At 48.4% G+C, this 25,531-nt stretch overlaps 2 protein-coding genes across 7 annotated transcripts in view; both read left to right on the forward strand.

The window, feature by feature from the left end:
* Positions 1-1,199: 1,199 nt before the first annotated feature.
* abhd17c (abhydrolase domain containing 17C, depalmitoylase) lies at positions 1,200-19,623 on the forward strand. Of its 4 annotated transcripts, XR_004775864.2 has the most exons (4): positions 1,200-2,084; positions 11,420-11,599; positions 13,735-15,112; positions 17,401-17,540. XR_004775864.2 is itself a non-coding variant. In XM_035525027.2 (3 exons), exons 1-3 carry the CDS (start codon positions 1,600-1,602, stop codon positions 17,618-17,620), a joined length of 885 nt encoding a protein of 294 aa, XP_035380920.1. In that variant the 5' UTR covers positions 1,200-1,599; the 3' UTR covers positions 17,621-19,623. The 4 variants fall into 4 exon arrangements, 3 of the variants coding, with proteins under 3 accessions (XP_035380920.1, XP_035380921.1, XP_081566162.1); XM_035525027.2 differs by lacking the exon at positions 13,735-15,112 and having other exon boundaries at positions 17,401-19,623; XM_035525028.2 differs by having other exon boundaries at positions 13,735-17,537.
* A 4,938-nt stretch (positions 19,624-24,561) lies between these two features.
* Positions 24,562-25,531, forward strand: part of cemip (cell migration inducing hyaluronidase 1) — a 66,205-nt gene continuing 65,235 nt past the window's right edge. For 2 of the 3 annotated variants that reach the window (XM_035523592.2, XM_081710038.1), the window contains exon 1: positions 24,562-24,690. The gene's annotated coding sequence lies outside the window, so the exon portion shown is untranslated. Of the gene's footprint in view, positions 24,691-25,269; positions 25,291-25,531 lie in introns of those variants that run through there. The other variant, XM_035523595.2, reaches the window with a different exon arrangement.

Below are 25,531 nucleotides of genomic sequence, written 5' to 3' on the forward strand. Positions count from 1 at the left end.
TAGTCTATAAAAGTCACAGCTGTGTAATCCACTTACTGTTGTGTGCATCTCGGCATGGTGACTCATTTTAGACGAAAATAGGGCTGAAATGCTGTTTCCTAGTTTCCAGTGAAAAACATTTGACCGACTAAAGTATATAAAAAAAGAATTCAAATGACTTAACTGTATACAGTAGCGGACATGCATAAAAAGTGTTGAGTACCACTGGCAGGGTGAATCTAGGGGTTAACTAAGTTGGGCCACATCACATGACTAGCGAGAAAGCTAGCAATATGTGATCTTATAAAGCAAAATGAGAAAATGTTCTCATATAGCACCTATGAGATATACAGCACCTGTGCTCCTTTCAGAAAATCATTTCAAATGCCCAACGGCTACAACAACCATGAAATATGTGTATGTTTGTGAGACAGTAGCCCAGTGCTGCTAGAGGGGAAGCAGAACCCTTCTTTTTAACACCTGGTTTGGCCTCTTATGAGTTATGTGCAGTGAATGAAACGTGTGCATTTTATCTGTACAAAAACGTTCAGCAGGTGCGCCAGGGTAATCCGCACCCGGTCCATTTCCCAATCATCCAAACTGTCTTCTGGGCAAATCCCTCAGTGCAACAGCAACACTACATTCTCTCCGCAATATATGCAGCAGTGCCTACTGGTATCTGAAAAATGCAGTTCCTGCCTTTTGGGATTTCTTTGGACCCAACTTGCAAGTGATGGGGATACTAAGGCTACAATAAATCACTCACTGGGGTGACTCCAAAGCCTTCCGTTAATGCAAGCATCTATGCGCCTTATCATCTCTGTGATAAGAGTGAAACAGATGTTCATAGGTTACCAGACTAGAGCTAAACGAGTTTAAAAACAACCCTAAAGGCAATCCATTCGACACGTTCTTGTGATATATAAAAAACCGTTTTATTTTAAGATGAACATATGCCAGGTGTAGACAAGAAGAACTGAATTGCAACCCTGTCTTTGCTTAGGCCATGTTTCACAGAATACAACCTATTTTTAATAAACTACTTTGGATTCTAAATTAGACGATTCTTATTTAAACGAATTATAATTAGGCCATTTTTTAATTAAGTGATACTTCCAAGGCAAACGTTTAATTCCAAACAATCTTGCCTAGGTTAAGAAACCGTGACGTCGTTCTCTTTCACCAGGATAGGATATCCGCTTTCGCCGGAAGTCCTATATTTGGCGTTCGTGTAGCAGGAGAAATGGCCGCTTACATTGTATTTGGCTAGCTAGCTCATCCTTGCGTTTGCCGTAAGAATTTCTGTATATGTCTTTTGACATTTCGAATTTTGGGGCTTTTAGGGACTGCGCATTTGCCCACAGGAAGGTGTTCAAATGTTATGAGGTTGCTCTTGCGGAGCAGTTTGGTTCACCGAGGCACCATACCGCAGAAGGGTAGTAGTCCTAACAGCTAGCTCGTCTGCTCACTTGCCAGCTCGCTGCTTTCCGTTTGCGCGTTAATGCGGCCGGCGGCTCCGTTCGTCCTCAGCTAGCGCGCGCCGAGCCTCCCAGGACACACCCGCTCCCACCGTACAGCCGCGCGTCGCGAGTAAGCGTCGGTCGAGCGTGCCACGCCTCGATGCCCGAGCCAGGCCCGAGGATGAACGGTTTCTCTCTCGGCGAGCTGTGCTGGCTGTTCTGTTGCCCGCCCTGCCCGAGCCGCATCGCGGCCAAGCTCGCGTTCCTGCCACCGGAGCCGACGTATTCGGTGCGCGCCGACGCCAGTGGCGCGTGCGCGCTGCACCTGAGCGAGCGGGCCGACTGGCAGTACTCCCAGCGCGAGCTGGACGCCGTGGAGGTGTTCACCACCCGCACCGGCCGGGGGAACCGCCTCGGCTGCATGTTCGTCCGCTGCGCCCCGAGCAGCCGCTACACGCTGCTGTTTTCCCACGGCAACGCGGTGGACCTGGGCCAGATGTGCAGCTTCTACATCGGCCTGGGCTCCAGGATCAACTGCAACGTCTTCTCCTACGACTACTCCGGCTACGGAGTCAGCACCGGGAAGCCGTCCGAGAAGAACCTGTACGCGGATATAGAAGCGGCGTGGCAGGTGCTCAGGACCAAGTGAGTGTGCCTGCATGCACCGTTGCCCCTTTACGCCACGTATCCGTCGCGAAAGGCGGTATGCAGTATAATCTAGCTACCGTTTGCACGCGAGGATAACGGGTAGATAAAAAAAAACAAACGCCACCCCGAGCCATCATGAGTTCACGGCTTATGTTTCAGGGCGAGATAAACATTTGCTGTGCAGGTGTTGCCGGTGGTGTGTGTGTGTGTGTGTGTGTGTGTGTGTGTGTGTGTGTGAGAGAGAGTGAGAGTGAGTGTGTGTCCACACAGCATCGTGCTGATTCATCTCGTGTCCTGGCATGCTGGGTAGGATATTGAGGACAGTGTCGCGGCCTATGAGCATATTCAGTTATGTAATATTCGATTATATGAAAATCGAATTCCTGTTGGCAAGTTTGTGTTCAATAGTTTTCCATCTTTTATATGCTTTGGACTGGGGGGTTCTAAACTGTAATGAACTGATTTGATGGCAGCTTCGCTTTGGACTTTCTTTTTTGTTTGACATTTCAATGGCTGTGTTTTAACAACATAATAGTACATTCATAAAATATGCCTCCACCTTTCTGGTTACGTAACCTCACTAACTTGGACTCTGGGGTTTCAGTTTCGATACACCTGAAAATCCTGATTATGGTAAATGACAAATATAGACATTTGTTGCCTTCACATGTGCTTTTGTAGTAGTGAGACTTTAGTAGTTTTCCATGTGTCTCAGTAGTCTGTGTTTTCCTTCCTCCACTCATTTTCTTTGCCTCCTACTCTCCCAATCCCAAAATATTTCTGGCACGTTGGCCATGTATTGTCTCGGTTCTGAAGGAGATGTGTGGAGGCTCACATCCTTAAGTGAGACTTCTGTCTGCCAATTGCATGTAAAATTCAGCCACAGATAAGGAATGCTGTTCCTGTGCTTGAACTGTTAATGGTTAATTTGTGCCTGACAGTCTGCAGCAGAAATTTCAACGTACGTCACATAGTCTACCAGTGAATCACCACGGTAATCAACACGGATGTCTCTCTCGGAAATTCCCCTCCTCACCTGCTTTGTAGACATTGACCTGCATGACCAGAGCAGTCTAAACATATTATTTAAAATATAATTGTTAATATTCTGTTTTTTAATAATCATTTTACATAATCCACTATGCATGCCAATTGACTCATGCCTGTGTCTGCCTGTACAACTAACTTGGTGAGCGCCACTGCCGGTTTTCCACTGTTGGGCCCCTGAGCAAGAACCTTAACCCTCAATTGCTCAAGTTGTACTCAGTCAGAACTGTAAGTCACTTTGGATAAAAGCGTCAGCTAAATGCCGTAAATGAAATGAAATGTAATAACACACTTCCTTATCTGCAATAACAGAGGTTATAAACGCGCAAACATCATCAGGTAAAGCTGTGTCTCTCTGAGTAAAGATGAGTCTTTCTCCGGCCTCTGAGTAAAGCTGTGTGTGCTCTGGTCTCTGTAATCTGAGGCTTGTTATGGAGCATCTGTTTCCTCTGCTCCTGTCTTTGGATACTGGCTATGAAATGACACCCCATAATTAATAACCCCTTCTTAATAAGTGTTGCACTACATCTGTTCAGCTTTGTTGCAGTGCGCCAGATTGGAAAGTTTAATATCAGTTGACCGTCTTCTTGTAGGCTTTGGTGTGTCACGGCCATTGATGTTGCTCCCCATTCGCTGTAGTTTCTTCCAAAAGTGCAGCATTGAGTTTAATGCCCAATATTCATGATTTGAAAAGTAGAACTTAAGAACACAAGTATCGTTGCCTAAGAAAGACTCAGAACCTTTGAATCTCATTTTAATTAATTATCCCGTCAAGCGGCGAATTTGCTCAAAGTTGAGTCTCATGGTAATTTTGTTTCCTTAAGCATTTCCCTATCAGCGCCTCACACCTTCTCAGAATCATTTCACATGTAAAATTGTGCCAGGTTCGCACGAGGTGCCGGAATCCTGTTTGTTTGCCTGAAGTACGAGCACCACCAGAGCGTTTCGGGGCGTTTGTGCCGCCTTCTGCTTGGCTGGTGCTTTCTGCGTTTATTTGCAGATGCCTTTTGCACACACACACACACACTAAGCGGGAGGATCCCATTTGCCTCTAGATTCGGGCGTTTTTCCATAAGCGTCTTGTAGCGAGGGCCGCCAGCCCTCCATGCGCATGCCACCTCTGGCTTCGGAAGCTTCTCGATGGCCCCCAGTGGAGGGCCTCTCTCTCTCTCTCCTCTCTCTCTCTCTCTCTCTCTCTCTCTCTCTCTCTCTCTCTCTCCCGTGTGTGTGTGTAGCCCTTGCAATGGGAAGTGGGCAGCACTTGGCCTGTAACTGCACTGCAGTCTGCCGCAGGCTCTCCTGAAGCCCCCCGGCCCGCTCACAGTTCTTCTCATCCTGGCCATGACCCGCATGCTCACAGAGGGTCGGAACCGCACCTGGAACGCCGCACCACGGCTCCACGCGAGCGTGGCCCCTTCACGTCTACGCTGGGACGAGCGCTTAGGAACGTGTGGCACCTGGTCAGCGCTGGAGCGAGGCTTTATTGCTGGGTTTTGTGTGTTCGAGGAGCCACGCTGGCCCTCGGGTTCCCGTACTCCTGATGTTGCTATGTGCTTGGGAAATGTGCACTCCTCCCCCGGTTCCGTTTACATCGTGACACGGGCTTCCTGAACTTTCATGACAAAATTTGCATTTGCATCTGCTTTTTAATGGTTTTAATTGCCAAATGGCATAAATAGATTCTTATGCTGAAATTAATTGGTTCAGCGCTCCTGAGATGAAGGCTTCCTCTGTTTTAATTAGTCTTTAACTTTAGTGTAGCCACAGCTATCTTTTCCGAAGGCATGTTGGGGAGAGATGTTGTGATGGCTGCTCTCATATTTCCATTGTGACTGTGCCTGGTTAGTAATCTCTTTGCTTTGTTTTATAAGCAGCGTGGTTCTCTTAGCAGCTCCAAGAATGTCTTGTACTTTTTAAATTTTCTATTCCTTTTTGGGCTGTTGAGTTGTTGTTCAGTTCCTAGACATTCAATAAACAGTTGTGCGTCAAAAATGACCAAAATCAGAAATTGGGCTTCGTTAATGTGATGTAGAAATTAGCATAATTCTGCTCCCTTTGAAACCAGAAGAGATAAGTATCTTGAAAATTGATTTGACTTGCAGGAGAGGAAGATTAAAATTGACTGTCATTTTAAGCAGTTGTTTACTGAGTTGGCACATGATCGCAATTGTTTTTTTGTTTTTTGGTTGTTTGTTTTTTCCCTGCTCCTTCCCCAAATGTGCCTGCTGCTCGACCTCCTCCTCTGTGAGAGGTTCCGTGTCCATTGCTACGGGATTTCTCCATGTTTATCGTCCTCTGCAGTCCTCAAAACGTTTCGTGTCCGGGCCGGCTTGCCCGTCCCTGCGGGTTGGCCCCGCCACACCCCGGCCTGCCTCGCTCACCTTCGCGCGGGCCTCGGTGGAGAGCCAGCGTTAATCCACCAAGCGTTTGCGCCCTGCGGCGTCACGCGGGCTTAAGCCGGCACCCCGCACGTGCGCGGGGGTGTGGGAGCCTCCGAAGCGTGGAGTTCTCAGAGGCAGGCGGGCTACGGGAAGGCAGAGGGGCCTGGTGCGTGCCGGGCTTTGACCGCTCTGATGCGCTGATCACCACGCAGCTCAGACGATGGCGCGCCAGTGATCCCGTGAGACGGCAGAACCACGCAGAACGCTGCACTTTTATTTGCCTGCTTGGTCTGACGGGGGTGGAAGAAAACATCACCGGACGTAGCCGTCTGCTCCAGTGACACGCAGCCCAATTCCTAAGTGCTCGTAAGCACATTTGCAGGCCAGCCATCAAAGCAAGCGGAAAACCGTTTGGATGTCTCTCCCTCCCTCCCCATCCCTCTTTCCGTACGTCACACCTACACACACTCTCCTCTCTGACCAGTCTCCCTGCTTCGCTCTTCCTTTTGATTCTTTCCTCCCTGTTTATTTACTCCTCGTTCTGACCGTGTCCGGCATCGTGCCAAACCTCCGCCCGTGGGTGGGGCAGGTGCCGTTTCTTTGCGATGATTAGAGCGCTCGCAGCGTTTGTGTAAGGCAGGTGGCGGGAGCGAGGGGGAGGCGGGGATGTGGGCACTGGGTTGGCTCTCCTTAAGACTGGGTCTGCCTTCGCCCGTGCCTCCTGCTCCCCCCACCCCCATTCACCAGCTCGGCCGACGCGCTGCAGTGGTGTCTGGCGTAACTGTCTGATGTACTCGGGCCCCACCCCACCCTCCACGGCGGCACCCGACCTGCTCTTTTCTGGCAAGGTTTCAAAAATAGAAGCTTACAAAACGAGTCGTATACAAATGGGACCGACTCCCGTGGGCAGCAGTGACACAGTTGTTCAGGCTCAGGTACTGACTCAGACGTGGCCTCTGGCTGCACCCACAAAGGATGCGAAGGAAACAAAACCCCCTTTTTCCCACAGTCACAACACACACACACGTATCTAAAAGAAGATTCCAGGTGGGGAAAATGGGCCAGTATCAGGAACTGGGTGAGTTTGACAAAGGCCAGATTGCGATTGCTAGACGTCTGGTGTTGGAGCATCTCCAGAACGGCGGGTAACACCACGGATGCGCGCCACGGTTTTGTTTGCAACACCACGGACACACTCCACGGTTTAGTCTGTAATGACTCAACCGTGCTATGCTATATGACCCACCTCCATATTCACAAGGCTTTGATTAACTGGCTCCCTTTAACTGGGGGGGGGTTGTTGCGGTTGTGTTGAAAGCGACTGTTTCTGAATATTTTCATGAACTAGTTTCTCTCGGTAAAGAATGGCCTTGTCTGGGAACTGCCGACACGCTCGACAGAAACCATTCTTTAGCCACACGCCCACCCTCAATTCTGTCCCCGGTCCTCATCGCTGTCAGATTAGTTCTTATGGTCAGTGCACCCACTGACCATACGGAAATGCTCGAACTTGGAGAAGTTACAGTATGTTAGTTACAATGTTATAGTTGGTGAACTCTGACACAGTCTTGAATTTATGTAATTCCGAGTCCAATAAAACAATGGGTCTCGCACAGAAAAGGGTATTTGTTTCATCTTGTGCATATTTGAGATTGTTAGTTTGGTGATTTGTAAAAAGAAGTGAAGGAAATCTCCAATATAAGGGGCCACATATGTCATAGGTTTTGCATTTTTAGTGACCGACATTGAAATGAAATTACATTTCCAGGTACATGGAAATGTTGACCCCTGAGCTGTAGCTCTGCCATGTGATTTGGCCTGTAACATGCCCCCCCCACCATCTCTGCCACATGGATTGGCCTGTAACGCCCCCCCCCCCACCAACTCTGCCACATGGATTGGCCTGTAACGCCACCCCCCACCATCTCTGCCACATGGATTGGCCTGTAACACCCCCCCCCCCAATCTCTGCCACATGGATTGGCCTGTAACACCCCCTCCCATCTCTGCCACATGGATTGGCCTGTAACACCCCCCCCCCGTCTCTGCCACATGGTTTGTCTGTGTCATCTTCAGCCCTGTCTCATTCCAGATGCAGTATTAACGTCTTTCCTCTCGTTTAGAAACTCCTCCCACTGGTGTGCCGTTACAAGGGACGTACAGCAGCGTACTGTATCTCAAGTCGCTGTGTATAAAGAGAATCAATGCCACCTTTTGTGTATGGCTGTGGGTGTGTGTAATAAATTTTAAAAAATGTAAAAAATAAGTATGTATGTATGCATTATGTATTATAATTAATGTGCGTATTATTTCCGTTTTTATCTTAAGAAGGGCTTTCTGAATGTTCTGCTGGATGCAGGGTGAAAAATTAATAAAATTTAATCCCCCCAATTGCGAAGGCCTTTATGCCTGATGCCATGAAGCCTTTACCCTACACCGGCGTGACTGACGTGGAGCCAAAAAAATACGTTACAAGAAAGTCGAACTCTGAGATATTATCACTCATAATGGTGTAATTAAAAAGCCCTTTTGAGCGGTCAGCAGGAACACTGAACCATGTCGCCAAGGGTTTCATTTATGTTGGGGGGAATGACTGTGTGAACGAAAGGAAGTGCAGTGTACATTATTGTCCTAATCCCCCGCCACTGGGCTAGGCAAATTAACAGCCGAACTCATCAGCGCGCACACCGGTGCCGTACCTCGATAGCTCCATTTGTGGGGTGTGGGAGGCGATTATGGGGCTAAGGACCCAAGGTCACCTGTTTATTGCTGGTTAAACGTAGGCGAGTCCATAACATGCGGACCCTGTTTCCGCACAGTCTCTTTTCTTCCTCAGCGTCTGCTGCTCATCGTGCGCAGGCCCCCATGGTTACCGTGGTTACTGTGAAACTGGCTTGTTGGATTTTACAGCCTCCTTTTAACTTCAAGTAATTACTGCTGTGAAATGGAGGCTCTAATGCGTCCCAGGACTTGATGACTGCGTTACCCAAACATGGCTTTTACCCATTTTTATGCTATAAAATGTCTCTTTGATGGTTTTGTTGTTGGTGGTTGTTTTGGGGGTTTTTCTAATCTAGAATTTGGTGTCAGAGGGTTTCAAAAGTACAGTTGGTTCGGGGTCGTCAGCGCAGTGCTGCGCGAGATGTTATGAAGTGATCATTTTTTGCAGATCCTGCTCGTCGTTGCCAGAGAGTTACTGGGGTGAGGAGTGCGTGGGCAGTAGTGGTTTAAGAAACCCGTGCAGCGGGTTTCTCCTCAGTCGCGCGTGCGCTCGGGAAGCATGGCTGGGAAACGGAGCCGTAAACCACGCGACGCAGTCGGTAGAGCCGTTTCTGCAAGGCATCCCAAAGGAGGTTATGGTGAACTGTCGCGTGGTGTGAATGGCTGGAGGTCATGCAGGACCGCTCCTCCCTTCTCTTCTCCTTTTTAATCAGTCTGTCAGCAGTGTGCTCGAGGTCACGGCCTCCGCCCTGCTGAAGAGGCTACCCGTGAAAGCGTGACTTGTTTTTCGTGTACGGTCAGAATTCACCGGTGGATTCGTTGAAACACGCCGGCCTCGCCAGCAGACAACACACAGGCCTCGCGTCAGTTACGCTCCTACATCCCGCCGTGAGTTTTGTTTTTTGCGATATAATAACGGTTAGTTCAAAAGGTTGCACGTGTGCGGGGAGTTGTTGTTTAAGCAGCTGCCCGACATGTGTGCTTGGAACCTGGGTCATGTGCAGACCGATAAAGGCGTCACCCCACACCCTGCTTTATGACTTTGTTTTGCAATTTATGCAGATCTGGTTAAAATACTACCCAAGCCCGTTAGTCCAAGAGCACTGCTCAGGCCAGCAGCGAGCCAGACTCATTTGCACATGATAAAACAACAAGGCAACCGCAAACACCCAGACACCCCAACTCCACGCCTCCGCCTTTGGTCGGACTTCCAAGGACACGGTTGCTCGTTTGCCTTGACTTATCTCAGAATTGCCTGTCTTTGATGGATCAGTCGATCAAACTGAAGGGGCTCCATCCTGTTTACAGGCTGTTGCAGTGGCCCGTGTCTGCGTGTCATTGCTAGCCCGTACGGTACATCGGACGGTCTGCGCCCAGGCCTGCTGGGTGCCTCGTTCTCTCTGGTTGCGGAGGGCTTGGCTTGGTTCACCCAGTGTCTAGGGCGCACGTCTGAAATGCCACGGGCCTCCCTGTGCGAAATGTCACGAGAAGCGCAGCAAATTCTGCCGGCTTGCGCCTCGTTAAAAACGTAGGTGCACCGTAACCTTGGACGTGTGACGCATTCTAGATAAGCGTATCGAACCTCCAGCTTGTGCAGCTGTGAGCGAGCCCTCCATTTTGTACTATAAATGAGTTACAATCCTTCCTTATGGACTTAAGGGCAGCCTGAAAAGTGTGGGGCGGGGCGGGGGGGGGGTGTCTGTCCATTATCCAGTGGCGTGCTCAGAGAGGGAGAAATAGTGGGACCAAGAGAGCAGGATGGAAGAAAAAGGGGAGCAGCCGGGCTGTACTGCGAGTTCTGGCCCCAAACCACCGGCAAATGTTTGCTTTGGCAAAAGGGTGTCTTCAGGAAACACAGCCTGCCGTGTGCGGCCTTCACCGCCTGCCCGCTCACAGGCCCCTGCGTGTGTCAGGTGCCTCCCTCCCTGCCGCGCAGTTCGTCCCCTTGGCTTGCCACACAGCAGCTGCCCGTGCCGAGACTGTCCGGGAAAACCCGGAGCGGTCTCGCTCGCGTTTGGGTAGCTTTCCACTCTGGCGGGGGGAAAACCACCCCCCCCCAAAAAAAAACAAAAAACAAAAAACGGGCCCTGATGCCAAGCGCCGCCCACTTGGCCTCGCCCGACAGAACGTCCTTTTCCGAAATTCATCTGCGATCTTTATCTCCATCCATGTACGTGTACGCGATCCTGGACGTCTAGACGTCGCGCAGGTGGAGGGCTCAGATCATGTTTATACTGTCTCTGTCTGTTCTCATGCTTCCCTTAGGAGCGATTAGAGACAAGCAAACCGCTGCGCAACTGTTTGGCCTCCGGGGTGTGTCGCCGCCGGTAACGCGGGGACTTGTGGGATTTTGGTCAGCTGTAAAGAGTGTCTGAACACTGTGACTTCTCTGTTGGATCAGTTACATGCAGGTTCATCTGTCTGGGCAGTTTCATCCTTCATCACCTCTGTGTGCATGCCAGGGTGGGTGGGGGGGTGTGCGTGCGTGGGCGGGCGGGCGTGTGTGCTGTCTTGGGGGCTTGAAAGACCTTCAGGTTTCAGATACCTGATGAGATATTGCTGGTGTTGGGTTCAGCACATTCTTTGTGTGTGTGTGTGTGTGTGTGTGTGTGTGTGTGTGCGCGCGCAAGTTGTTCTCTACTTTGCTTCATCTTGTATAGGGCTATCCCTCGGTAGTGCAGAGCCAGTGTGTAGGTCACGTAGCCAGCTTAATTCCAGCCTGTCTGTGACCCGAACACAGACTGTGTGTGTGTGTGTGTGTGTGCGCCCGCGTGCGCTCTCTGCTCAGGTATCGCCCATGCTGTCTGCCAACAGTTAGAGACAGGGATGCAGAAGAACACAGCAACTAAACAAACAGACTCCACACTTTCTCTCTTACACATACACACACAGAGAGGAACTGAGTTATGGACTGTGCTCTTTGGTTTTCTACTTCTTGAACGTTCCCTTTAGATCCGCTGTGCTTAAAGCATAAAGTGACACTAGTGAAACCCCTGCGCTATGAGTGAAAAGATGCATTTTGGCACCATTATATGTAATCCTCTGACGAAATGCGCGCACGTTTTGTGGGAATCTGCTCAGCAATCCCAGTCCATACGGCGGATAATGACACTTGCCGTTGTGTGCTGACAGCCTGGATGTCACTTGACACCCCCCCCCCACCCTCACCTCTGCCCCCTCCAGGTACGGCGTGACCCCGGAGAACATCATCCTTTATGGTCAGAGCATTGGCACGGTGCCCACAGTGGACCTGGCAACCCGCTACGAGTGCGCTGCTGTCATCCTGCACTCGCCCCTCATGTCCGGCCTGCGTGTGGCGTTCCCGGACACGCGCAAGACCTACTGCTTCGACGCCTTCCCCAGGTGGGTGCCGGCGCAGTCATTTAGGGTAGAAACGGCGGGGACACGTCATCCACCGTTTCTCGCGTTTGCCTCCAAGCCAAATACGCTGTCATTTCCGTCAGCTCTACAAAGGGAGGAGACGCGTTTGTGTCCGTTTGTTCTCGGTGTTTAGTCAGAGGGCAGAGCTGACTGCCTCCTGTGGTCATAGCGTTACGGTACTGGTATCTAATTAAACACCTAACACTGGTTGTTCGATGATACAAAAGACTCGCAGTCAGCTGTGCTGGGAATAAAGACCAGGAACTGCAACAGTCTCGACGTCATCAAAGTAACACTGTACTGTAGTTTACTCAGATGACATTAACATGTAGTCTATCTAGCTGGCAGACTAACTGTAATGGTGCGCTGCAGGGCGATTTTGTGCTGCTACTGTTGACTCGGGGGAATGCGTTACCTGTTCTTGTTCTTTTCGTGTTGACGACGTCGAGGCCAAACCTACACCCTGCAGCACACACTTGTTAGAGCTGCTCTGATGGCTTGCTGCGTGGATCAGCGCAAACACGACAGCAGAAACCTTTGATGACAGTGCGGTGGGGGGGGAAAAAAACCCAAAACGGGGGACAAACCCCACTCCCAGTTCTCGTCCTCGTGTAGCACCTCACTCCTACACTCTTAAATGCATCCTTTGTTAACGGGGCTGAGCATTTTGGCACACGATTGTGTCAGCTTCCCTTGCAGGTGGCCACTACAGTCTACCAGTTGAAGACCACCGAGATTTCGTCATCTTCCGACCCCCCCCGCCCACGTCCGTCAGCAAGTTATTACAGTGCCCTTCTGCACTGGGAGAAGCGCGCGTAAAGGGGTAGTTTGGGACGTGGCTTCTTCCCACCTCGCACCCCTTCCTCTGCTCCGGCACCGGCACCGGCTTCGGTCTAACGTCACGCAGTCTGAAAATAGAACTGTCGCCAAAATCTGGAAGGGTAACATGGACATCACGTCACGCTGACTTTGCTCTGGCTTTAACAGGGTACCAGGTGCAAGCGGGGATGTAATGCTTGGTTTCTCCTGATGCTCCTGAATTAAGTGTTTGGGTGTCGGGTTGGGGGGGGGGTGTGTGGTTTGGGCGGGGGGAGGGGGTGGGCTAATTGGTCAACCACTATGGGTTTTTCCATGGTCAGTGCCAATGGCTCAAGTATAATGCCAATATCATGCTGTTTTTTGCTTCTTATAATATAATTTAATAGTAATAACAAATGAGGCTCAATTGCTGAACTTAAATGAACATAACACTTACTGTCTGCACGGTTTGCATATATTTATTTTTAATAGTTTATTTATAGAATTGTACCCAGGTAATCAAAAATTAAGTCGGATGACACTGATTATTTCAAAAGGCTGTTTAATTGGCACAGGTAAACGAACACGCGAATAATTGGTCAACCACGTGTATGAGGTGTGTGTGTGTGTGTGAGAGAGTTATTATTGTGGCCTGTTGTTTTTCGAATGCTTCATTACATTAGTTTGCATGGAGATTTTAATCAGTTTTCATGTATTTAAACTGTTGTGCTGTGTGGGGAGGATTCATTTACGTTGGGGGTGTGTGTGTGTGTGTGTGTGTGTGTGTGTGTGTGTGTGTGTGTGTGTGTGTGTGTGTGTAGGAAGGATCCGTTGACATGTATGATGTTGTCAGATTAAAACTTTGTGTATTGGAGGAGCTTCATTTAGTGTCAGTTACCATAACAACGAAATGTTACCATAGTAACCAAAAGCTTTTGTCAAACCTGTCGGCATGTTTTATACACGCGCGTGCGCGCACACACACACACACACACACACACACACACACACACACACACAACCAGGCCCACTTTTGTTGTTAATAGTTCTTAAAATGTCATCTTCAGCGAAATGTCCGCTTTAAAACCTTGTTGAACATCACATTCGTCTTTTCAACTGCTACGTTCGAGTCGTCCAGACTTTGTACCCGAAAATTCGTTTCTTCCTCAGACTGTTTGCCACCTGCCGTGTTGGATTTGCTCAGGGGCGAATCCAGCGAGCATGCTTGGAATGCATGATCGAAATCCGATTGGCAGAGAAGTTGCTTTCAACACTCGTAACAATGGTTGTTAATGGATCCCTTTTTTTCTCTTCTGCAGGATATTACAGGACTGCGTCTCCTCCCGTGATCTGTGACCAGTTCCTTTCGGATGAAGCCAGATTAGATTACTGTGCTTTAATTCAGGTGTCTATGAAGGATATTCCTTCTGATCGCGCAAATAGTCCGATCATTATTAGGATTTTTAGGCCGTGCACCGGCAGAGAAAATCTTTTGTGCAGGTTCGTTCGTCTCCGCGTGGACGTCAAATAACAGCTTCACTCGTGCCTTTGGGTTGTGAGACTACAGTAGAGAAAGGGTGGGAGAGAGAGAGAGAGAGAGAGGGAGAGGGAGAGCGAGAGGATGAAAACGTGGGGAGTGGATGAGAAAATTTCAGCGTGCAGGCGGCTGCCCGTGGCTGTGGCTCATGAGGCCCTTAACCCCTACCGATCCTGCAGTAAGAAAAAGCAAGAAATGGACCCCGGAACTGTGGACGAGCCCAGACGCGAACCGCGGGATGGTGGGAGGAGAAGGCACGAGCCCCCGGTGTTGTGGCTGGGATTCCAGCCCCTGCTCCACGCCGCTGCCCATGGACGGGAGCTTTCCAGGGGCCTTTTTTGTTCCTTTCCTCAGTCATCCTGGCCTGATGTATGGGGCAGAGCAGGGCCAAGCAGAGCCCTGTAAAGCAGCCACGCAAGAGTAATGGGAGAAATGTGGGTGCTAGGCAAATGCAGAAAGGTAACTGGACCAGGTATTTCCATCCCTGAGTGGAGCCACCGTGTCCCTTAGAGTAAAAAACAACTGTCTGAAGGCTGTTGTCTTCCATGGGAGTCTGTCCGCGCTGATAGGTTTTCCAGTGGTTGTTTTTCGAAGTCAACTGCTGTCAGGAATCCTCTGGTCTTCCTGATAAATAGCCGACCCGATCCACGGCTTTGCACGGGGTGAGCACGCAGGCTCCGCCCAGGACTCCGCCTCTAGCGGCTGCATGCGCCATTCAGGGCTCCCCGACTCCCAACTCAGGAACATTCCTTCATTTGTTTACTCCTTCCTTAAGATGTAAACGTCCTCCTGAAACATGGAAAAATAGCCCACGTTTCTACAGCACTGCTGTAGGGACCTTGGCTAACTGGGGCCTGACCACTGCCATTCTTGTTTGGATTTTCTTGACCCTTCAAACAGATTGAAGGTTTCATTATATTGCAGAGCTGCTCTAGAATATATTTAGTTGCTTAAGTTTTGATTGGCCGGGTCTGGGGCATTGGGGCAGGGATGGCTGAAGGGAGGGGCAAAATACGACACCTGTACTTTGTGATGGTTTTGACGAGCACCGTGTTTGAAGCCTGTGCAGTGAGAGCACGCTAATGTCTGACATACCCGGACCCCCTCACGCTCCGCTGGCGTCTGACGTACCAGACTCGGGTGATGCTTCACCGATGAAGGTGAGGTCCCTGCTTTCTCTCCCTGTTTGCCACTTTGAAGCGCGTTTCAGTGCGTTCGCCGACGGCTCTGACGCGTTAAACACGTTTGAGCAAGTATTTGGACCGTCTGTCAGGTTTCGAATACACAAGGCTGCACCATTCACGATTAGTTCAAATTCTATCGCTCCTAAAACTTTAGTGGTCTGTGCTTGTGTCACACGGCAGGTTATTTAGCGCTCCGTCTGTGAACCGAGTCAACAGAACCAGCTGGTGGGGTCCACACACACACCCCTCCTCTCTCTTCTTTATTCTCTCTCTCTCTGTATGGAAGTGAGCGTTAATGACTGCTGTAGGCCTACTCTGTTGTAATCAAAGGCTTCTGCACACATACCCCCTCCTGTTGTTCTCACTGTTTTGATGGATGTACAGCAGCGAGGGAAGACTGCTCTGCCACCCACTTGTCTGTGCTGGTCTCTCCTCATGGCAGCTTCATTATAGTAGCCTCAGTATGAACTGAAGTGTCCGTGTGTGTGTGTGTGTGTGTGTGTCCGTGTGTGTGTGTCCACACCTATCCAGTGATGTCGACGGCCAAGGTTTCCACACTAGGGAAAATCTTCAGTGCGCCAGGACACCTCAGTGTTTTGATCAGCCCGGAGGCCAATGATATGTGTTGGTTTAGATTCCAATTGAAAAACACTTTTTTGGACCTGAATTTCGGCAAAAGATCGCCGATCCGCCCCATCCCCTGTGCCCAAGACACGGCCTCGCTGATGCACTGTTGAGAAACAGCTACCATTTACAACTTCACAAACAGCACAGACGTGCTGTCATGTTGGTTGGATGGTTCCCTTTTTACACAACAGTAGGTTTTAAGGTCACTGAACGTTTTGAACCCCTTGCAGTTGCAGTAACGCGCACACACATGCCGAACAAAACAGCACGGCAATGCAGCTGCACATATGTTAACAGATACTGTAGATGTATAAATTCTAGATATCGTAAAAATTTTACATCTATGTCAAAAGTAGAATTCCTGTAATTCCCTCCCTGCCCCCCAAAAAAACATGCGTTGTTTTTTCTGAGAAGCTCCGAGAGAAGTTTTCTGAGAAAAGCCCATCTCTGCTGAGTGCTGTGTGTGTTGTCGGCATTTGGGGTGTGTATTCATCCAATCGGCATCCACTGTTTGCTCGTCAGCCTGAGAGGTGTGCCGTGACCGTCCCAGCGCGCTGCCGCATGCAGGATGCGGCTGGATTCAAGGTCAGATGCGCTGCTCCGGAGAGCCGCATCCTGGATGCCAAGCAGCGTTCTGAAGCGCGGCCAAATGCAAAGCTCAGAGGCGTGCGCGCGCGCGCGGTCAAGTGCCATGAATGGACAGTCAGCCATATGAAAGTGGAAAACCAGAGAGAGAGGGGAACCCTGGAAGACTTTTAGGCCGCCTGGCCAGAGTGGCTATGGAAAGAAACATGGGCCTTCACTCAGGATTCGCTCCTGCTTGCAAACTGAAGCACCATTATCCTCCAGCACACTGTCGTGGCCAAGCTTGTCAGACCCGCACTAAAATACGGCACATCTGGGTATCTCGGGGAGCCCCTCCAGACTGCGCGTGTTTTTTTTTTTGTTGTTTTTTTTTGTCTGACTCTTTAAAATGACACACATCTGAATAGCACATTTCGAAATTGGAGTCAAAGACAGAGCACTATATATTATAAACCAAACCATGATGGTGGGTGTGGCTTTAAAAGGCCTAGCCAATCCCTTATTTACCATCAGCTCCAAACAATAGAACTGGGTGAAATGAAGGAAGAAAGTCATTCTGAGTAAGGACTAATCTTCCTCACAACCTCACAGTCCTCCTCGGTGACCGTGCTATGTATCTACGCTTTTAAATCCAGTTGTCTGTCCGTGTTGAATGTGATCCCTGCCTCACTCACTCGTGTTTACCTTATTTCTTTATGTAGTCACACACTGTGCTTTAAGAATGCTAAGTGCTCGTTTGGGTGTCTATATTTAGTAATGCATTATTAATAGGCAGTGTGAAAAACATATTACACAGTCTTGGCACACGGTTCTCGTAGAACACCGAGAGGCCGGGCACGCTGAAGGATTCTGTCCTGTGGATTGTGACAACCCTTATTCACACGGTCGGTTGGTTTAATGAGCTAGCTTGTTTAACCGGCCGAGATCATGGGCACACAAAGGCCACGATTTGGCCTTTTAATTGATTTTAATTGAAGCAGTGAAATGTTAATGCGTTAAACCTGGCGATGAGTTGGCCCAACGTGGCTCCCACATTTCTCCTTCCGTTTCAGCATCGATAAGGTCTCAAAGGTGGCCTCCCCAGTCCTCGTCATACACGGCACGGAGGACGAGGTCATCGACTTCTCCCACGGCCTGGCCATCTACGAGCGATGCCCACGCGCCGTTGAGCCCCTGTGGGTGGAGGGAGCCGGGCACAACGACATCGAGCTCTACGCCCAGTACCTTGAGAGACTGAAGCAGTTCATCTCCTTCGAGCTGGCCACCTCCTGAAGGCCCGCAGGGGCCGGGCGGGGCCCCCGGCGCCGAGGCTCACGCAGCGATGAGCTCCTCTGCACCCCAAGCTGAGGATTGCCATCGAGCATTTGCACTTGCTGACCAAAAAAAAATTAAAAAATTAAAAAAATACTACTAATAAAACATAATGGAATATCTGGCCAGGGCTTCTCTTCAACTCTGTGGGGAGGTCGAAGGCGCTTTCCCCGTTTCACAGGTGGAAAAGCGTTTTACTTATTTGTTTGAACAACTTCTTTTCTACTTGATGAAGAATATTTCGAGTTTTTGCACCGTAATTCTTACGTTTTTTTGTTTTTTTTTGTGCGTGTTTTATTTCTTTGGCTGGTTTTTATTATTTTTGTTTATTTTAAACCCATCAGGGGTTGTTAAACAGATGCACCTTTACTGTGCACATATTTTCAGGTGAGCACTGTTTTTACTGTTAGGCTCTGCTAGTTGCTTTTGTTTTGTTTTTGTTTTTTCTGACCATTCCATTTCATTCTCGAGCTTCTCGAGAACTGAGTTTTCACAAGGCCAGTCCGCGTGCATTTGAGCGTCCTTGTGTGTCCGGAGAAGCGATCAGCAGAGGTTCCGGACTGGAAAGACCCGCCATACCGCCAGAGGGAGAAAAGGGTTGTGTCCAGTGCAGGCAAGGTTTCTGGGTCGCGGTCTGACTGGTCCTGGTGCGTGGTGCTTCGTGTTACTACTGTAGCCCGGGCATCATTTCTGTACAGACACTACAACACAAATGCCAGTTCCTTAAGAAGAGTGTTTTTAAAAAGAAATGTGAAACTTTTGTTCTGTCCATTTTTGTTTTAGCTCCAACGTTATAGTAAGCCTTAGCCCCTCGGATCCGCCTCAGCTCTGCTCGCAGGTGATGATCGCGAGCGAGGTTTGTTGGGGGTTAATGCTAGCTGCTAAAAAAAAAATCTTAATGATTTCTGGGGGGGTTAAAGGCTAGCTGCTGCTCTCTGAATGAGGAACAAATCACTGTGAAACCGAACTTTTGGCAAGACGACAGCAAGGTACGAAATGAACCGCTGGCCGTGTGGGGCCATTTCACCCTGTTCCTCAGCCTTGACTCCATTGCAGACAGGATCATCTCAACCCAAAGGACACCAACATCTGATAACATGGAGAAAGTGAGTGAACACTAAAATTGTTTGGAGGGTGTTGCTTTTCTTTTGTTATATGAAAATGGCTTTGCAAATGTTAATGTATTCTAAGGGGTAGCATTACACCATAAGCCGAAATGTTTTGACTTCTAAATAGCTCACAGTAACGAAGGAACTCTGTTGTTTAATTGGAGTAGTTGCAATTACCATGTTGTTGATTTGTCAGCGAAATGAAGCCTCTAACTTTTGACTTTTTTTTTTCTTTTTCGTTTTCTTTTTTTGTGGTGAGGGTGGTTTTTGGGCCGTAAATTCGACGAATCTGTGTATTGCTGTAAGGTGACGCAGTGGCGGTTTTGTGTGAGTAGTGGGATGTCGTCTTGTTTTTCATGCCATAACTGAAGGCCCCTAAGTGGGGCCACGGACCCTCCTTCAACCTCGGCGGTCTTTTTGCGAGACCCTTTTTAAGGAATGACTGAACACAAGCCTACCTTGGAACCCCGCCACTGCTTTTGATACGGATGTTTTTACAGTGTTTTTTCCAGTACTTTATTATTATCTTTACACCTCTTCTAATGCTGGTTTGTAAGATAATCGTACTGTACACACCTGTGGTCCTCTATAGAAATGTAAAACAGGATGTAAATGGTATTTAGCCTTTTTAATGACTTTGACGCTGGAATCACTGTATGCAAGTATAATGCAGAAAAAGACTAAACTAGGTTGGTACAAACAGTGCTAGTGTAAATTTGTTTTCCCTTGGATTAAATCTCAAAGCCTTAAATGTGCCATGAGACAGATTACTCTTTATGTTGGCTGTTGCTTCTGAGCAACACGGTGAATGTTGTATTGCTGTATAATGGAATAAAGGATGCATGGATATGTAAATGTGTGTGTACGCGTCGCTCTTTGTGAAGGTAGCGGCTCGCCTTAAAAACTTCGCTCTCGTCTAGCCATTCGAACAGACACTTCCAATGTGAGAACTACTGTGTGTAATGACAGCACACTTCAGGACGCTTTAATGTCTGCTACCTCTGAAAGTTGCATGGTTTTAAGCAATACGGGCTTGGGTAACTCTCCGTTCCTTAACAAAGCAAAGCGACGCTTGATTTGTCTTTCTCTTACCTCAACGCTGCTCCGTTTTCTGACGGCCTTTCTCTGAACCCTGTCTTCAGCATAAACCTGGCAGACGGAGAGGCAGCAGGTACCGGGAGAACCACACGACTCGTCCCACGTGGCCCTGTATGCTCCCAAGGTGCACTTCACTCTAGCCCAGAACCGGCACCCCTTTTCCCCTCCTAAGTGAACTGTGCTCTTCCAGTCGAGTCACCAGTGCGTTGCTTCTCACATCCAGCTGGATGGGGCCTGGTGAATGGGCATTGTCTTTGTGCCCGGGAGGTCGGGGGTGTAGTAGCCATGGACACTGGCTCGGGACCAGAAGACGGCTGCCTCTCCAAGCCAAAGTCCTGATTCGCATCGGTGCATTTCCCCATGACTGAAAGGGGCACCTACTTTTGCTGGAGTGACAGACTTCGGGTGCTTTTCTGACAGGATTAGGTACCCATCATCTGATTTGGTCATGCATAAATCTAGCCCAAGCTGGGGTCCTCATCTTGAGGTTGACGCAGAACTGCACACAACTGCGTGTATTGTTTAGTCCCTCTGGTTGCTCAACAGCAGGGGAGTTTTTGAAAAGGAATTTCACCTAATGATCACATTTACAAAGTTGCCTTGATGACTGAAAAGGACTCCTGCACGCTTATTATGAGACCACGTAATTTAGCCAAACATCAAAAGTCATCTGAGTGAGTCACGAAGACCTTTATTTTCATTTATGGAAATTTCGACCCATGTAGTCTCTAGTAACCTTGTGAGACCCTGCATCCTCATACCAGGTCATTTGAATTTTAAAATGTTATTTGTTGCCCTCGTATAAAAATGTTTTTCACACACTGCTTCCTGTTCGAAAGACATTGCTTAGTTTCCTTGGTAATCAGGTGCTACAAGTCGCAAGCAGCGAATTAAAAAAGGTACTTGCCGATGTAGTTCAGGACGCGGGAGGTTAACAGAGTGATGTGCTTCTGACAGCAAGCAAAGAAATGCGTGTGTTATATGAGTTAATTTCATAACGCGCCGTGTCTGTATAACGAGCGCTTGGGACTACAAACCGCAGTGTGTTCGCTACCGTGGCGGAGCAAGAGCCTGTGAAAAGCACCACGATCGAGGGACAAGACACGCTGACCTGAGAGTTAACTCGTACACCAGCACTCAGCCTTCCAGAGTCTTCCTAGGGCAAAACTGCGCCGGTTTTATGTACACACAAAATGTCAGGGATACGCAAGTGTTCATAAACGGACACGGTGCTCGTCTCGAATCAGAATTAAAGCAACACGATGCTACACCCACTGCTGTGTTCGCCTTTACCTCGAAGAATGATGACAAAAACTCGCACAGCACGTAGCATATTTTTGTTTTATTATGCTGCGACTGAAAGTGCCCGTGTCGGCGTTTAACGGGGCCCATCAGTCTGACTGTCTCGGGCTTCCTGCGTGGTAAACACGAGAGGCCTGGGAAGTGTGTAGAAAGAAGGGCGGAATGACTGGAATAGCGACACGGCCGGATCAGCGACCTCGCGTCTTCCCCGCCGTCCTGATTTGCACCGGGGAGTCGTGAAGTCTACATTTCCACATATCCGTTTACTCGCCACTGTCTGGCGTATGAAAGGTTTGATAAGGGAGGCAAACGTTGCGCCTCCGGGCCTGCAATATTAGCCAGGTACTAGACAAATAACACTTGAAAACGCCAAAATCCGTCAGCTCGTTCATAATAAAATAAAAGGCCTTATTTGTGTTTGCTGGACTTAATGGGGCTATTGATAGTCCAGTGGCATTGTCTTTCCACATGAACTTGTGGGCTGTAATTACTCATTGATATGCTAGGCTTCATGCTATATTACCCCAGAATCGCCAGTTCAAGACATCCTGTTCTTATCTTTACTACAGAAGAATTTTTCAACTGCTGGTAGAGGAGCCAAATTTGCCAATAAATTTTAGAAAATTAGCTCAGTTATTTTTCTAAAATAGAAAAATAACTGAGCTAATTTCCTAAAATTCGATGGCATACTTGTTTCTTCTTTACCATCCCTTGCCATTTTATTGTAAATTACCATTACAGTTTAACAGCACTCATTCCTTTTAAAATGCTCTCTCTCTCTCTCTCTCTCTCTCTCTCTCTCTCTCTCTCTCTCTCTCACACACACACACACACACACACACACACACACACCTCTCTTTCATGCCTGACTTTTTCTCCTCCTTACTAAATTTACTAAAATTTTGTATTCACTAACCATGCCAGTTCAGGACCTTTAACCTGTGCTTCCAACTCAAGTAGCGGGTTTTTTTCTGCCTAAACGTCTGAATTCCTGACGTTTTCAAACTCAAATCATTATGATGATTTCCCTACTTCTAGTGCATGTGTGACCCGCAGTAACCACCGTAAATAACGTACAGCAGAGGACAAGGGCCTACTACATCCCGGGAGCTATCGTCGTAAGCGGCCTCTTACGTTCCGTGACCTTTCGGCGGGATGAATGATCTGAAGGGAACGGAAGCGTGGCCGGTCAGAGGCCGTTCGTTTGGCTGGAGCAGCGGACGCCGCCGGTTAAAGTCCGTTAAACTCGCTTTCTTCTCGTTGAGAGACACTCGCCACTTTTATCGTCGCGCAAACCCTACGTGCTCCCCGCTCTGCCCGGCTCCTTTGCAGAGTGCAGGGCGCCAGGTTAAACCGCTCGTTTCCTTTTTGTTTAGATCCTCTTGTTGGTCTCTTGCTCAATCTCGTGTTTAACCATTTAGATCTGCGTCCCGTTTCCCAATGCATCCTAAGACCGCCTTAAACGAGAGAACGAGCATTCAGTGCGATGCTCGCTCTACCGGCATCGAATATCTATAGGAAACTCAGCCTGGGATGTTGCATTCAGATCGACGCGCGCAAACAAACAAACGCTCCCCACTTAGCTAGTTTAATAAGCACGCCGATGCAAAACATTGACGTGAATGACTTCCTCAGTGGACTTCTCCACCGCCCTCCCACCATCCGACTCTGACTCGAGCATTGTGGCACCAGGACGGGTTAAGAGAGTTCGATTAAACGGGGAAGGAGAAGAGGGGAAAGGCATTTCGAGGCGCAGCCAGAATACCAAGAATCTTCCGGGAAAAAAACAAAATTCCCCCCCGAGAATATCAATTTTTGCTATTTCAGGTTATGAATTAGAATGAGCTCTCTGACAGAGAATCCTAATACACATTTCAGCAGGTAGATTTTTCAAAGAATGGGCCTAGTTGTTAAATTAAGAAGTTGAAAGCATTTTGTCAAAAAAAAAAAAAGATTAGGCTGCTCAGCAATTTCAGTGTCTGATCAATGGCAGTAATTTAAAAACAATCACCCAAACAAACAAACATAACTGATTAGATTTATTGCAGATGTCTTTGAGCGTTATTGTATTATTCATAGTGATGGCCGCGCGCCGGTGAAATAAAGTACGTCAGCTAGATTCGAACTTCAAATTCGAATGAAATTCAAAGGCTCGTGGTGGCGCGCTGCTAATTTTATGCAAAGTGACATTTTGGCATGCTTGGCATTTCTCACAGCTAATCAATTTATTACGCCCCCCGGTTTATTAAGGAAATACGAAGCAGCTGTTTAACTCCTGCGCTAATTCCTGGAGCAGAGGCGCTGGCCAGGCAATAAAGCGTTACTGTTCATTAACCGACTCCGTTCTCGGGAGTTACTGACGCTGCTCTAGCGAGACGGAGTAAAGGACGGTGGAGAACACCGACGAGCAATACGTCGCCCGTCGCACTTGTATAGGCTATGCAAAATGCGATATTATTTAATTTGTGAAATAATATGTCTTCTGCGGAACTACGGTGTCTAGGCTTCAGTGAAATGACCATGCCGCAGGTTTTGTTGTGGATGACTTTAACGGACGAGTCTCCCCGGAGAGGCTTGCTGAGAGTTAAGTAGCAGCTCGGTTACAATAGCGTTAATAGCGACCTCTGTGGATCAAGCCCGTTAACCGTGTAATCAGGTAATAAGAGCGTAAATAGTACCAAGCATTCCCACACGGGGCTCAGGCTTTCCTTTAATTAACTCTCGCCTGCAATAAAGAATACATTATCATACAGGCTACAAATGTAACGATTAGCCTATCGAATAAAAACGAGCTCGCTTCTGGGACAAGCCTGCTCTAATCCGTCAGTGTATAACTCTGAAACGAACAGCGTGACATGTAAGGACCGCGTTGTTTTAGGAAAATCTCTCAGAAGTGGAGACGTGGTTGAGACACATGGCTTTACAATTGTGATACTCCTAAGGGGGGAAAAACAGGTGGTATTTTTCTAAAACGGAAATGTTTTGCCATCTTTACACTCGATAAAGTAGAGAAGATGTATAGAAAGGAAAGACTAAAGGAAATTATACTGGCAATAAACCATCCAAACAATATTCTATCAATATACTATTTAACTGCCTGAAGATGTGGTCTTTAAATGAAAGGGAGTAGGATTTTCACCAGACCACCTTGCGCAGCGTTCTTGCAAGCGCATGTCTGATGCGTGCCATCCGTCTGCAATATTTGATTATCTGTTCAAAACCATGCCTAAAAACTGATATCCCCATGAGTCCGACCTGTACTGTAAACGGAATCCTTGCAAAGCGCAAACATTTGCGAGCCAATCGTCTGATGGTAGGCGTGTTTTCCCTCAGCTGGTGTAAACAGTGCACGCCCGCTCCAGAGCAGGAGCGGAGAGATTGATATAAATATCAGTTCGGTCCACGGTTGCGAGCTCAGAGCTTACATATGAACGCATCATCCTCGTCATACCCGTTCGTCCAGCGACTGCACGAGATCACGACACTGCCGCGAGGTTGGACAACAATTTGCCCAGGCTACAGGTCGGTGTGTCACTTTGGACATTTACCTTTATGGGTTTTAAGCAAACTTGCTTGATCTGTCCAGATAGTTCAAAGGTGTAGAATCGATGTAGCGAGCAGATACAGGTGGACTTGCAGAGAGCAGGCTTCTTGCCTTCCCTGAACATATTTAGAAGGAACCTCATTTGCTTTTGGCAAAAACCCGGCGCGCCAAGGTGCACCTTTCATTAGAGAGCCTTAATTATTTGGGGCACGCAAGGGATGCTTACTTTGGAATGGAAACGAATTGCACTGTAAATGTTTTTGCTGTTATACCGCTGCACTGAGAGACCATTTGGGGGAACTGTCTGCATGTTAAGAACACTGACTGAATGAAATAGACTAAAACCATCCTATCCAAAATTAAGGCGCTAAAGTGAGTCATAATACATGTCTCTTGTGGCAACGTGTTCGTTTAGTGCGAGTCGAAGCAGACGCTATTCAGATGCAAAGGTCACATGAAGAGTTGTTAGCCCTGTGATGGTTTTATGTTTTGACTCATGTGAATGCTTCTTCGCGCGTGTTCCGTCCATGACAAGCCGGCTGGCGCGCGACGGGCCATCCTTCGAGGGGGAAAAAACGGTAACCGTGCTTACTGAAACTATTACAGTTCAGTTTCCTTCAGCAGCTTTTCCGGAAGGTTTTTTCCGTAATTTATAATGTCTAGTCTCAGTACAGCACTACGTCTCGGCGCACTTAGCCAAGTAACGGTTAGTGTGTGGAGATGGAGTCGAATTTGTTCTTGTCAAATAAATTCGTTTGGGAACTGGAAGCCGGAGAAGAACCTTTTGGTTACCAAGCGTTTTATCACCAGACACGGAGG

The sequence above is a fragment of the Electrophorus electricus genome, chromosome 3 (genome assembly GCF_041902795.1).
Source record: "Electrophorus electricus isolate QZ-2024a chromosome 3, ASM4190279v1, whole genome shotgun sequence".
In the NCBI taxonomy this organism is placed as follows: Eukaryota; Metazoa; Chordata; class Actinopteri; order Gymnotiformes; family Gymnotidae; genus Electrophorus; species Electrophorus electricus.

Coding starts and splice junctions, on each gene's coding strand:
- abhd17c (XM_035525027.2), top strand. CDS start 1,600: ATGCCCGAGCCAGGCCCGAGGATGAACGGTTTCTCTCTCGGCGAGCTG. Junction 2,085..11,419: donor TGGCAGGTGCTCAGGACCAA/GTGAGTGTGCCT, acceptor TGCCCCCTCCAG/GTACGGCGTGACCCCGGAGA. Junction 11,600..17,400: donor TGCTTCGACGCCTTCCCCAG/GTGGGTGCCGGC, acceptor CTTCCGTTTCAG/CATCGATAAGGTCTCAAAGG.